The 14,147-nt window shown below is 55.2% G+C and overlaps 1 protein-coding gene across 3 annotated transcripts in view; it reads left to right on the plus strand.

Annotated features, from left to right (window-relative positions):
- LOC138748515 (circularly permutated Ras protein 1-like) overlaps positions 1-14,147 on the plus strand; it is a 74,237-nt gene that overhangs the window by 9,142 nt on the left and 50,948 nt on the right. For all 3 annotated transcript variants that reach the window (XM_069908853.1, XM_069908856.1, XM_069908855.1), the window contains exons 2-7: positions 2,962-3,140; positions 3,225-3,584; positions 8,162-8,317; positions 10,659-10,745; positions 11,126-11,214; positions 12,749-12,928. In XM_069908853.1, the coding sequence (XP_069764954.1) occupies positions 3,035-3,140; positions 3,225-3,584; positions 8,162-8,317; positions 10,659-10,745; positions 11,126-11,214; positions 12,749-12,928 (978 nt within the window). In that variant the 5' untranslated portion in view covers positions 2,962-3,034. The remainder of the gene's footprint in view (positions 1-2,961; positions 3,141-3,224; positions 3,585-8,161; positions 8,318-10,658; positions 10,746-11,125; positions 11,215-12,748; positions 12,929-14,147) is intronic.

Raw genomic sequence — 14,147 nt, forward strand, 5'->3', positions numbered from 1 at the left:
AGCATTGTCGGTCGAAGACAGTTGGGAGGCGGTGGAAGCAAGAGGACCCATAAACCCAGCACCAATAGATATTCACCAAGACAAATGGTTACTTAAACAAAAGTTGCTTTTAATTTTCTTTAAACATGAAAATAGAATCACACTTTAACTTAACTAACCTAACTTAACCCCCTTCTAATTCTAAGCACACGTGTGTATAATGTGTGTGTGTAAGTTCAGAAAAGTTCTTTGGTTCACAGTCCCATTTCATTTCTCATTCCTCCAAGTTCACTGGTTGCAGGCAATTCTTACACTGTGCACAGAATTTAACATTTATAAAGTTCACCAGGCTTTGGTGTTTGAAAGGTAAATGGTTACTGCTCAGGAAGGTTCTTGTCAGTTTTCAGAGAGATTTGTTGTTCCAGGACATCCACAACTGATGTACTTCCATCTGCCACTTCAGTGTCTTACTGACGAAACTTGCCCCCTCAGGGTTCTCCAGATGATAACCTTTCTTTCTGAATGTAAAGTGTTTGTATGTAACCTACTCGAACAAACTTTTCCCAATTTATCTCCCAAAAACATCTATATACTCTGTCACACAAGGAAAATAAAGTTGGTTAAGAGTTAAACCCACGTAAAGTTGTCCTTGAAAGAACAAGCATAACAATTACCACACCAGAGACCCCAGTTCAAATCCACCAATGCTGTAAGAATTTGTTTGTTCTCCCCGAGACTTGCGTGGGTTTCCTCTGAGTGCTCCGGTTTCCGCTTGTGGTCCAAAGGTGTGTAGAGGGGGTTACAGATCTATTTGGGCGGTGTGGGCTGGAAGGGCCTGTTACCATGCTGTGTCTCCAAATTCATTCTTTTTAAAAATTATTAGAGGGTAACCAAAAGCTTGTCATTCTTTTTGGGGAACAGTTTTTGAATTTGTAAGGATGGAATTGGGTGTGCCTGCTCTGTTCTAGAAAAACATCAGGGACTGCTCGTGAATTCTGTGTTGGATATGCACCGTCAGCCAGGAGTTTGCCTGATGAATTGGACTGGACAGGAACAAGGAGCCGTCACTGAACATCAAGATCGGAACGTTACTCTGCATCGGGAATGGGTTATTTGCCATTGTCCACAAGTTGATTTGTAACTTCACTATAATCCTCTCCTCTCAGCCCATCATGCACTTGCCCAATCAATAATGAAGTTTAGTATTGCCCAAGTGCAATTAAAATCCAGCTTCCAAGGGATATAAAGCACTGACATCAATGTAATGCAGTGGGGGAACTCTACGGGAACTCTCTTTTGCTTCTCTTTCTCTGACTGTAAGAGGCGTTTTGGGCAATTTCTGCTGATGGCAAATCTGTCTGCCTTACCACAGGCAAAAGACAATGTTGTGTAATATGACATTTTTATTACATGACAAGAAATTGAATCTTGAATATTAACACATAAAAAGCCACAAGGAGGGGAAAGAATTCATAGGCAAATACAGCATAATTCATTTATCAAAACAAGCAGTTTTAAAGAAAAATAAAGTCAGAAAGCATGGTCCCTTGTTGCCGCTGGGCACCTGTGGTATTTATGCATGCACGCACATAAAAGCCCACTAAATTTTAAAAGTTTGAGAGTTTTTGACAAGTCCAGATTCTCAGGAGGCCCCAATTTGTGGCATCTGGATTTTTGAACTTCTCTATAAATCTGAGAGGAAAAATGAATAAATAGTCACAATTAGCTGGTATCACTAAAAGTGTGGTGTGTCAGTAGTACAGAGGGATCTGTGGAGGTCTCTTGAGTAGTAACGTGCAATGTATGCACTGATCTGAGCTGTGAACATTCTGGGCACGAGACTTCCCAGGTCTGTCTCTCCCTCTTAGGGAATAAGTCTCTCCTTGCTCCGAATTGCCATGCCTCTGCAGGTGCACTGCAGCCAAGACACAGTGGCCGACTCTCTGCGTGAGAACATTACGACCTCTCTCTGTTACTGAACGGGACAGCAGGACCCATCGTCGGAAGCACTCATAGAAACATAGAAGATAGGAGCAGGAGTAGGTCATTCGACCCTTCGAGCCTGCTCCGCCATTCAACGAGATCATGGCTGATCTTAAAGTTCAGTACCCTGTCCCCGCCTTCTCTCCGTAACCTTTAATACCCTTATACTGAAGAAATAGATCTAATTCCCTCTTAAATAGATTTAATGAACCTGCCTCTACTGCCCTCTGTGGCCATGAATTCCACAGATTCACCACCCTCTGGGTATAGAAATTCCTCCTCATCTCGGTCCTAAATGGTTTGCCTATTATCCTCAAACCATGGCCCCGGGTTCTGGATTTTCCCACCATTGGAAACATCCCATCTGCATCCATTCTGTCCAGTCCTGCCAGAATTTTATAGGTCTCTATGAGATCCCCTCTCAATCTTCTAAACTCCAGCAAGTACAATCCCAATTTGCGCAGTCTTTCCTCATAAGTCATTGCCATTCCAGGTATCAGCCTGGTGAATCGCCTCTGCACTCCCTCCATTGCAAGAACATCCTTCCTTAGATAAGGTGACCAAAACTGCACACAATACTCCAGGTGGGGTCTCACCAAGGCCCTGTACAGCTGCAGTAAGGTATACTCAAACCTCTTGATATGAAGGCCTATACTCAAAGTTCCTATACTCAAACCTCTTGATATGAAGGCCAACATACCATTTGCCTTTTTAACCGCCTGATGTACCTGCATGCTTGCCTTCAGAGACTTGTGTACAAGTACCCCTAGGTCTCTGCACTTCCCCATCTCTTAATCTATTGCCATTCAAATAGTAATCTGCCCTCCAGTTTGTATTACCAAAGTGGATAACCTCACATTTATCCACATTGTAGTGCATTTGCCATGTATCTGCCCAGTGGCCCATTGCCTGTACTCCTGGCAGAGGCTCCTGACCAGTGGCCTATGGGGATATGTGCCCAGAATTTAAGAGATTCTAACCTGTCATGTAACACCACAGATTTGACCTTTGAACCTGTTGTGAGGAGGAAAGCATGGAGTTTGACCTTTGAACCTGTTGTGAGGAGGGAAGCATGGAGTTTGCCAGCAGCCATTTCTACATCATAGGAACCCCGGCCGCAGACCAGCCCAATCTCGGAGGAGCTTCCCCCTTGGGGACAGAGTGCGCTGATGGGCCAGGTGAGTACCCAGGAGATGGATGGCTTTGCAGGGATTTCTCTGCCTTTCCTCAGATTGTAACCACTGCTCTTGTTGTGTTGGCAGGCAGTGCCCCAGCGTTTCCTTTCTATCAACCTGTGGAGGGCTGTGACCCCAACACTGAGCAGCACCAGGTGGTCAACTCCCCTCTGTATGACCTGGTGTATGAGGCCTGTCCTGAGAAGCTGAGGAATGGAGGAGCACTGCCTGGGGAAGACCCACTCTACCAGAACTACAGACCAGTGCCAACCTCCATCACTATTTCCTCCACTTATAGCAACAGCCCCAACCTCTGCACAGCCACAGGGGAGCAGGAACATGCACTAGGTTCAAGCTGTTATGACAGAGACAAGAAGGCTGGGCAACATTTCTCAGATGCACCCCCGGTGCCTCCACCCCGCCGTTCCCGTGTCAACAGAGCCCAAGGTGAGATGCAACATGTCAATTAATCGTAGCAATCTTCTCTCCTCATCTAGAGCTTCATGGCCTCTTCTCTGCTCCCTTTCCCACTGGAAACTCTCCTCATCCCTGCTTATATTGCCTGCCCACTCATTCATAGACCAGTAGAACATTACAGCACAGAAACAGACCCTTCGCCTCTTCTCGTCTGTCCCAAACTATTATTTAGCTGAATCCCACTGACCTGCATCCAATCCGTGGCCCTCCATTACCTCTACCATCCAAGTACCTATTCACTTCAGCTGGCAGCTCATTCCACATTCTCTCCACTCTATGTGTAAAAAATTCTCCATGATATTCTCCTTAAACATTTCCCCTTTCACCCTTAACCATTGTCCTCCAGTTTGTATCTCACCCAACATCAGTGGAAAAAGCCGATTTGCATTTACTCTCTACCCCACATAATATTCTATCAAATCTCCCTGCATTCTTCTATGCTCCAGGGAATAAATTGCCAACCTGTTTATCCTTTCCCTATGTCAGTTCCTCAAGTCCAGGGAACATCCTAGTAAATCTTCCCTGCACTCTTTCAGTCTTATCCATCTCTTTTCTGTAGTTAGAAGACCAAAACTATGCACAATACTCCAAATTTGGGCTTGAAACCTTCTCTTTGTCCTCTCTCCACAGCCCCCCGTCCTCTCTCCGCCCCCCGTCCTCTCTCCGCCCCCCGTCCTCTCTCCGCCCCCCGTCCTCTCTCCGCCCCCCCCGTCCTCTCTCCGCCCCCGTCCTCTCTCCGCCCCCGTCCTCTCTCCGCCCCCGTCCTCTCTCCGCCCCCCGTCCTCTCTCCGCCCCCGTCCTCTCTCCGCCCCCGTCCTCTCTCCGCCCCCGTCCTCTCTCCGCCCCCGTCCTCTCTCCGCCCCCGTCCTCTCTCCGCCCCCGTCCTCTCTCCGCCCCCGTCCTCTCTCCGCCCCCGTCCTCTCTCCGCCCCCGTCCTCTCTCCGCCCCCGTCCTCTCTCCGCCCCCGTCCTCTCTCCGCCCCCGTCCTCTCTCCGCCCCCGTCCTCTCTCCGCCCCCGTCCTCTCTCCGCCCCCGTCCTCTCTCCGCCCCCGTCCTCTCTCCGCCCCCGTCCTCTCTCCGCCCCCGTCCTCTCTCCGCCCCCGTCCTCTCTCCGCCCCCGTCCTCTCTCCGCCCCCGTCCTCTCTCCGCCCCCGTCCTCTCTCCGCCCCCGTCCTCTCTCCGCCCCCCGTCCTCTCTCCGCCCCCCGTCCTCTCTCCGCCCCCCCGTCCTCTCTCCGCCCCCCCGTCCTCTCTCCGCCCCCCCGTCCTCTCTCCGCCCCCCCCGTCCTCTCTCCGCCCCCCCCGTCCTCTCTCCGCCCCCCCGTCCTCTCTCCGCCCCCCCGTCCTCTCTCCGCCCCCCCCGTCCTCTCTCCGCCCCCCCCGTCCTCTCTCCGCCCCCCCCGTCCTCTCTCCGCCCCCCCCGTCCTCTCTCCGCCCCCCCCGTCCTCTCTCCGCCCCCCCGTCCTCTCTCCGCCCCCCGTCCTCTCTCCGCCCCCCGTCCTCTCTCCGCCCCCCGTCCTCTCTCCGCCCCCCGTCCTCTCTCCGCCCCCCGTCCTCTCTCCGCCCCCCGTCCTCTCTCCGCCCCCCGTCCTCTCTCCGCCCCCCGTCCTCTCTCCGCCCCCCGTCCTCTCTCCGCCCCCCGTCCTCTCTCCGCCCCCCGTCCTCTCTCCGCCCCCCGTCCTCTCTCCGCCCCCCGTCCTCTCTCCGCCCCCCGTCCTCTCTCCGCCCCCCGTCCTCTCTCCGCCCCCCGTCCTCTCTCCGCCCCCCGTCCTCTCTCCGCCCCCCCGTCCTCTCTCCGCCCCCCCGTCCTCTCTCCGCCCCCCGTCCTCTCTCCGCCCCCCCGTCCTCTCTCCGCCCCCCCCGTCCTCTCTCCGCCCCCCCCCGTCCTCTCTCCGCCCCCCCCGTCCTCTCTCCGCCCCCCCCCGTCCTCTCTCCGCCCCCCCCGTCCTCTCTCTCCGCCCCCCCGTCCTCTCTCCGCCCCCCCGTCCTCTCTCCGCCCCCCCCGTCCTCTCTCCGCCCCCCCGTCCTCTCTCCGCCCCCCCGTCCTCTCTCCGCCCCCCCGTCCTCTCTCCGCCCCCCCGTCCTCTCTCCGCCCCCCCGTCCTCTCTCCGCCCCCCCGTCCTCTCTCCGCCCCCCCGTCCTCTCTCCGCCCCCCCGTCCTCTCTCCGCCCCCCCCGTCCTCTCTCCGCCCCCCCCGTCCTCTCTCCGCCCCCCCCGTCCTCTCTCCGCCCCCCCCGTCCTCTCTCCGCCCCCCCCGTCCTCTCTCCGCCCCCCCGTCCTCTCTCCGCCCCCCCGGTCCTCTCTCCGCCCCCCCGTCCTCTCTCCGCCCCCCCGTCCTCTCTCCGCCCCCCCCGTCCTCTCTCCGCCCCCCCCGTCCTCTCTCCGCCCCCCCGTCCTCTCTCCGCCCCCCCGTCCTCTCTCCGCCCCCCCCGTCCTCTCTCCGCCCCCCCCGTCCTCTCTCCGCCCCCCCGTCCTCTCTCCGCCCCCCCGTCCTCTCTCCGCCCCCCCGTCCTCTCTCCGCCCCCCCCGTCCTCTCTCCGCCCCCCCCGTCCTCTCTCCGCCCCCCCCGTCCTCTCTCCGCCCCCCCCGTCCTCTCTCCGCCCCCCCCGTCCTCTCTCCGCCCCCCCCGTCCTCTCTCCGCCCCCCCCGTCCTCTCTCCGCCCCCCCGTCCTCTCTCCGCCCCCCCCGTCCTCTCTCCGCCCCCCCCGTCCTCTCTCCGCCCCCCCCGTCCTCTCTCCGCCCCCCCCGTCCTCTCTCCGCCCCCCCCCGTCCTCTCTCCGCCCCCCCCGTCCTCTCTCCGCCCCCCCCGTCCTCTCTCCGCCCCCCCCGTCCTCTCTCCGCCCCCCCCGTCCTCTCTCCGCCCCCCCCGTCCTCTCTCCGCCCCCCCCGTCCTCTCTCCGCCCCCCCGTCCTCTCTCCGCCCCCCCGTCCTCTCTCCGCCCCCCCGTCCTCTCTCCGCCCCCCCGTCCTCTCTCCGCCCCCCCCGTCCTCTCTCCGCCCCCCCCGTCCTCTCTCCGCCCCCCCCGTCCTCTCTCCGCCCCCCCCGTCCTCTCTCCGCCCCCCCCGTCCTCTCTCCGCCCCCCCCGTCCTCTCTCCGCCCCCCCCGTCCTCTCTCCGCCCCCCCCGTCCTCTCTCCGCCCCCCCCGTCCTCTCTCCGCCCCCCCCGTCCTCTCTCCGCCCCCCCCGTCCTCTCTCCGCCCCCCCGTCCTCTCTCCGCCCCCCCCGTCCTCTCTCCGCCCCCGCCGTCCTCTCTCCGCCCCCCCCGTCCTCTCTCCGCCCCCCCCGTCCTCTCTCCGCCCCCCCCGTCCTCTCTCCGCCCCCCCCGTCCTCTCTCCGCCCCCCCCGTCCTCTCTCCGCCCCCCCCGTCCTCTCTCCGCCCCCCCCGTCCTCTCTCCGCCCCCCCGTCCTCTCTCCGCCCCCCCCGTCCTCTCTCCGCCCCCCCCGTCCTCTCTCCGCCCCCCCCGTCCTCTCTCCGCCCCCCCCGTCCTCTCTCCGCCCCCCCCGTCCTCTCTCCGCCCCCCCCGTCCTCTCTCCGCCCCCCCCGTCCTCTCTCCGCCCCCCCCGTCCTCTCTCCGCCCCCCCCGTCCTCTCTCCGCCCCCCCCGTCCTCTCTCCGCCCCCCCCGTCCTCTCTCCGCCCCCCCCGTCCTCTCTCCGCCCCCCCGTCCTCTCTCCGCCCCCCCGTCCTCTCTCCGCCCCCCCCGTCCTCTCTCCGCCCCCCCCGTCCTCTCTCCGCCCCCCCCCGTCCTCTCTCCGCCCCCCCCGTCCTCTCTCCGCCCCCCCCGTCCTCTCTCCGCCCCCCCCGTCCTCTCTCCGCCCCCCCCGTCCTCTCTCCGCCCCCCCCGTCCTCTCTCCGCCCCCCCCGTCCTCTCTCCGCCCCCCCCGTCCTCTCTCCGCCCCCCCCGTCCTCTCTCCGCCCCCCCCGTCCTCTCTCCGCCCCCCCCGTCCTCTCTCCGCCCCCCCCGTCCTCTCTCCGCCCCCCCCGTCCTCTCTCCGCCCCCCCCGTCCTCTCTCCGCCCCCCCCGTCCTCTCTCCGCCCCCCCCGTCCTCTCTCCGCCCCCCCCGTCCTCTCTCCGCCCCCCCCGTCCTCTCTCCGCCCCCCCCGTCCTCTCTCCGCCCCCCCCGTCCTCTCTCCGCCCCCCCCGTCCTCTCTCCGCCCCCCCGTCCTCTCTCCGCCCCCCCCGTCCTCTCTCCGCCCCCCCCGTCCTCTCTCCGCCCCCCCCGTCCTCTCTCCGCCCCCCCCGTCCTCTCTCCGCCCCCCCCGTCCTCTCTCCGCCCCCCCCGTCCTCTCTCCGCCCCCCCCGTCCTCTCTCCGCCCCCCCCGTCCTCTCTCCGCCCCCCCGTCCTCTCTCCGCCCCCCCGTCCTCTCTCCGCCCCCCCGTCCTCTCTCCGCCCCCCCCGTCCTCTCTCCGCCCCCCCCGTCCTCTCTCCGCCCCCCCCGTCCTCTCTCCGCCCCCCCCGTCCTCTCTCCGCCCCCCCCACCCCTTCTCCCTCCCCCCAGCCTCTCATTCAGTGATACCTCTGCTGATCCAGCTCTCGATCCCCTTCCAGGTGCACCGCCTCCGCTGCCACCAAGACCAGCCACCATGAAGCAGGTCCCAGAGTACATCAAGGTGATCGATGGGGGTACTGGTCCAGGTCCATTACCTGGACATCTTCAATCGGCCAAGGGTGCCTGCCCTCCCCTGCCTCCACGTCCTGTTGAAGGTGAGGGGGCGGGGAGTCATGAATGGGTGAGGGGTGAGGAGACCTGAACAGGTGAGGGGGAGGGGGAAGTGGGATGCTTCCTCGACAGGAAGAAGAACCAACCCGTGGAGGCGTGATATTACAGTTCTCTCCACCGTGGATGAACAGCCGACCTACAGTAGATTAATACAGCATGTAAACAAGCCCTTCAGCCCAACCTGTCCTTGCAGACCAAAATGTCCCACCCAAACTTGTCCCACCTGCCTGCATTTGGCCCCAGTCCCTCTGATCCCATCCCATCCTATCTTATCTGTGAATCCTTCCTGTGGTTTTTCTTCGACATTGCAATACTATCTGTCAAGTGCCTCCTCCAGCAGCCCACTCCATTCCGAATAACCATCCATCTGGTACAAAGGGGAATAAATCAATAAAACCAGACAGCATTGTTAGCATAGCGGTTATTAGCATGACGCTATTACAATGCCAGCGTGTTGGGTTTAAATCCCTACTGGCTGTAAAGAGTTTGCATGTTCTCCCCGTATTCATGTAACTTTCTTCCAGGTGCTCCGATTTTCTCCCATGTTCCAAAGTCGTACAGGGTTAATTGGGTGTAATTGGACAATAGACAATAGGAGCTGGAGTAGGCCATTTGGCCCGTCGGGCCAGCACCGCCACAGCATGAGCTTGTTGGCTAGAAGGGCCTGTAACCGTGCTGGCACTAAATTTAAATGCAGCATTAAAGAAAATTCTCCTCCACCTCCCCTGGGTCCTTCACCTCTCCTGCTCACACACATCCTGCTACTGGGAACATTCTTCATCACCCTTTGAACAGTATCAGTGTGGTCATCTGTCCTTCCTGGAATGTGCCCAAGGATGGCGACAGTCTGCCAATGAACCAGCCTGTTGCCGGTTCAAGACCACTTCCTCCAAGAATCCCTGGACAAATAGGCCTGCCGTGCAGCCTCACCGACAAGTAATCTCTCTAGTGCCGTCAGTGTTGCCTCACCTCGTTCTCTTCAGCTGTCCTGCGTTGGCCCATTTCACCATCATCCTGGAGGTCTCCCTCCCCTCCAGATGATAAATTCCCATGTTGCCACAATCAGAGATGGTGTGAGCACCGAGCCCCCCGTCACCTTGTCTATCCTCCATGAGAGCAGACACTGGATGTGTGAACTAAAAACCGGCGATGAAGCAGCTTCTGGGGAGAGAGACAATTAAACATTTCAGGACAAAGTCCCTCTGATGACCGAAATATGAACTCTGTAACCATTTCCAGAGCAGCTGCCCTGTCTGCCAAATGCTCCAAAGCTCATTTTTTAAGCCACCTTCACATCCAGGGTGTTGTGTTGGGAAGAGTATCAGGTTCGGTGGGTTCACAGACAAATGAGTCTGAGCACAAGTGTACAATCACACATAACTTTAACACACGAGACAAACGGGAGAATGTTTAAATGGTACTCGATTACTTTTTCATTTAAGCAACGATATAGACATTCACCTCAGACCTATGTTGGACTCCGGCAATAGTGAACCTGTAATTGGCACGCTCACACACTTGAATACACACACAACAAACAGGGATTAATACACTCACCCAGTTCCATGACCAACAGGGGTGTGGCTCTCTGCAAGTATTGATCTATTGCAATACTATGGCTCAGCTTCACTTTACCCGTGATACTTCCAGCGATCTCCACAGTAGCAACCTGACATAGAGCAATGTCCGGGGCTTGGACCACAAGGCAGAGAGAAAGAATGTGTTGTGTGTTGGTGTTACATATAATGCTAATCTGTTTCTAGCCAATAATGTCCCTTGCACTAATGGGTGGCCGGAGACCAACCTTGACTAACAGGTGATGTGACTTCCGACTAAGTTTCAGACAGGGAGAACACATGGCCACCTGCTGTACACACATTCCAGATAGGCTGGGCGGTCACATTTCCTCCATACACAACACAGGATTCTCCAGCTCCACATAGTTCGCTGCGAAAACTCAGTCGCAACAAAACTCCGGTTCTCAACATCGACCATACTTCTCTCGCGGATACTGCGCAACCCGCTGAATTCCTCCAGCAGAGCGTGGTTGGGTTCAGATTCCAGTGTTTGCCTGTAAGTTTTACGTAATATGTTCTCAAACATCTCACACGCAGCCACTCTCCTCTACGACTCCATTAAAGCTGAGTTTTGACACAGCAGACCATAGCAAACATTCTCCAGGTATCAATCAACTCTGCTGGTGACCGGCACCTACGTTAATCAGCCCACTAATGGGACTGACCAGTTGGGAGTAACCAGTGGAGTCAGGCATTTAGGAGTGACCTGCTGGGACTGACCCATGGACCTGCCTGTTTGTTTCCATAGGATTTCCAAAGTCCAAACACAAGGAGCTGACTGAGGACGTCAATGTAGTGCTGGTGAATTTAGGAAAACTGGTCGACATCCAGGATGGTAACGTTTATACGCCAGACTGATTCCCCTCCGTCCCAGCTCCCCTTAACACTTCACCCATCTCCCTGTCCCCTCTCCCTCCTCTGCCCCTCTCCCTCCACTACCTTCCCTCTCTGCACCACCCCCTTTTGTATCTGTACATTTCTAACCCCTGAGCACTGGTTCACTGGCTTTGATGGTTCTTATCTGACTCGATCCAAAGTGCGCTGTTTTCTACTACCTGTCTCCGCGCCTATCTCTGTGACAGTCACTCTTGGACCCTACTGAGACTAACAAGTGCTCTGTGATGGTCACTCTTGGACCCTACAGGGACTAAAAGTGCTCTAAGATGGTCACTTTTGGACCCTCCCACAGGGATTAACTTGGTGCTTTCCTTGCAGTGAAGCCGCTGGATGGGACTGCAGTTTATTGCCAGAACTGCTCAGCAGCCATGTCCACCTGCAGTGGGATGCTGGAGCCCATTCCTATGGTGAGTAGTCCCCCCCCCCCAACCCCCCACTAGCAAGAATCTCACTCCCCCACCTCCAGCGAATAGCCCTCCCCCCTCCCTCCCTGCCTGGTGAGCCACCCTTCTTCCCCCCCCCCCCGCCCCCAGTGAGTTGTCCCCTCCTCTCCCATGCCCCGGGAGTTTCCCCCTCCCCCCCCCCAGGTGAATCTCTCCCACTGAGTGAGTCGCTCCCTTCCTTCTCCCCAGCCCCCCCCCAGGTGAGTTCTCCCCTCCTCCCCCACTGCCCGTTCCCTGGGGTGAGTCTTTCCCCTCCCCATGGAGGACATGGATTAAGGGTGAAAGGTGAAATGATTAAAGAAAACATTAGGGGGAGCTTCTTCATGCAGAGATGGACAGGAATGTGGAACAAGCTGTCACCTGAAGTGGTGAACTTGACATTTAACAACAATTAGAACAGGTTCATGGATGGGAGGGGTTGGGTGGGATATGGTCCAGGTGCAGGTCAGTGGGACCAGGCAGAACAATAGTTTGGAATGGACTTGAACAGACTAGGATTTGAGGTGGTGGGGGAGGGGCGTTTTACCAGGATGTTGCCTGGATTGGAAAAAATGTCTTATAAAGCAAGTCAACAGCTAGGGCTTTTCTCTTTGGACTGACGAAGTAAGAGAGAGGAGGTTATGAGGGTGGTCAGCCAGCAGCTTTTTCCTAGGGTGATAACAGCAAATACCAGAGGATATCTGTTGAAAGTGAGTGGAGGCAATTTTAGGGGCGAGGTCAGGGGTAAGTTTTTTTTTACTCAGAGAGTGGTGGTTGCCAGAGCTGGTGATGGAAACTGGTACAATCAAAAGCCTCAGAGAGCCACATGCCTGTAAGAAAAAATAGAGGGTTACGAGGGAAGGAAGGATTAGATCATCAAGGAGCAGGTTTTTCTGTCAGCACAACATTTGTGGGCTGAAGGGCCTGTACTGGGCTGAAATGTTCTATGATTTCACTGTTTTTAGTAGGAAATCACCTCTTGATTGTGCACCTGAGCAACCAGGTCTACTTTCAAGATGATGACTGATGACCAACTCAGAGATAAATAGTTTTATCTTCATGAGATTCTCCAGTCAGTCAGGTTACTTGCCATCTTTCTGTGCGGAGAAGGCTTTAACATGGGATTGCTTCAAGTGACCATCTTTGAGTCAGTACAGCAGTAGGAAATAAATGCCAAGGTGTTGGAAGGGTGAGGGCAGCATAACTTGAACTTAATCAGTGCCCTCATTGTTGTTTCTGGGCATTTAATGGTTTCTCTCCCTGTATTGGCAGCACAGAAAGTGCTGGAGAAACTCGGCAGGTCACGCAGCCTGCAGAGAAGGTAAAGGGCAGTCTACATTCTGGCCTAGGTCCTCCCTGTGGGTGCTGCATGACTTACTGAGTTTCTCCAGCACTCTACTGCTCTCGACCCCAGTGTTTGCATCCTTCCCTTTATTTGCTCCCCGTACATTTTTTCGAAAGCACGTGTCGCGTCCTCCTCAGTTTTAGCTAAGACGGGAGTCTTGTGTTTTTCCCTTAGATATGGAAATGCGAATTCTGCGACAACAGGAATGCGCTGGATTATCGACTCGGCAAGGGCATGAGCAGTGATGATCAGGTGTACGTCCACCTTCCGAACCCACTCACCTCAGAGGATATTGGTGACTCGCTGGTCGTGTTCTGTGTGGATACCTCTGGCAGTATGAGTGTGACATTCGAGGTAATCAGTATGAAGCAGGGAGACCACTCTCTTTCCCCCCTAAATTGTGGGTCATTAGGGAGCAGTACAAGAGTCACAGAGTAACTCTTCAGCAGCCTAGAAACAGATCCTTTACCAACTCGTCCATGCCGGCCAGAGTGTTCCTCAGCTCCACCCTCTCTTCTGTCCCATGGCCCTTTAAGTATTTCTATCCACAGACCTGTCTAAATGTCTTTTTTTTTTAATTTTTTATTTTTCACACCATAAATCACAATAGCCATGATATACACTTTTTTTTTTTCACACATTTACAGTGACTTTTTCTTCCCCCCCCCTTCCCTCCTCCCAAGCCACCCCCCCACCCCCCCCTCTCTTCCATTTTAGGTATACAATCTAGGTTGCATTAATTCAGTCAGACAATGTTGTCATTCAACAAAAATACACCAGAAATTCTACAGAGTCCATTCTTTTCTTTCCTTCTCCTTCCATCAACTTAGGTAATGTTTGTCCCCGGTAGGTTTTCGTTATTGTATTTAATGTAAGGCTCCCATATTTGTTCGAATATTTCAATATTATTTCTTAAACTATATGTTATTTTTTCTAATGGAATACATTTATTCATTTCTATATACCATTGTTGTATTTTCAAATTATCTTCCAATTTCCAGGTTGACATAATACATTTTTTTGCTACGGCTAGGGCTATCTTAACAAATCTTTTTTGTGCATCTTCCAAGTCAATTCCAAATTCTTTATTTTTTATGTTACTTAGGAGAAAGATCTCTGGATTCTTTGGTATATTGTTTTCTGTTATTTTATTTAATATCTGATTGAGATCATCCCAAAATTTTTCTACTCTCTCACATGTCCAGATTGCATGAATTGTTGTTCCCCTTTCTTTTTTACATCGAAAACATCTATCAGATACTGTTGGGTCCCATTTATTTAACTTTTGCGGTGTAATGTATAGTCTGTGTAACCAATTATATTGTATCATACACAGCCTCATATTTATTGTATTTCTCATCGTTCCAGAACATAATTTCTCCCATGTTTCCTTTTTTATCTTTATATTTAAATCTTGTTCCCATTTTTGTTTAGTTTTACCATTTGTTTCCTCATTCTCCTTTTCTTGCAGTTTGATATACATATTTGTTATAAATCTTTTGATTAACATTGTATCTGTAATCACATATTCAAGGTTACTTCCCTCTGGTAAACTCAAATTGCTTCCTAATTT

Source organism: Narcine bancroftii, chromosome 13 (genome assembly GCF_036971445.1).
Source record: "Narcine bancroftii isolate sNarBan1 chromosome 13, sNarBan1.hap1, whole genome shotgun sequence".
In the NCBI taxonomy this organism is placed as follows: domain Eukaryota; kingdom Metazoa; phylum Chordata; class Chondrichthyes; order Torpediniformes; family Narcinidae; genus Narcine; species Narcine bancroftii.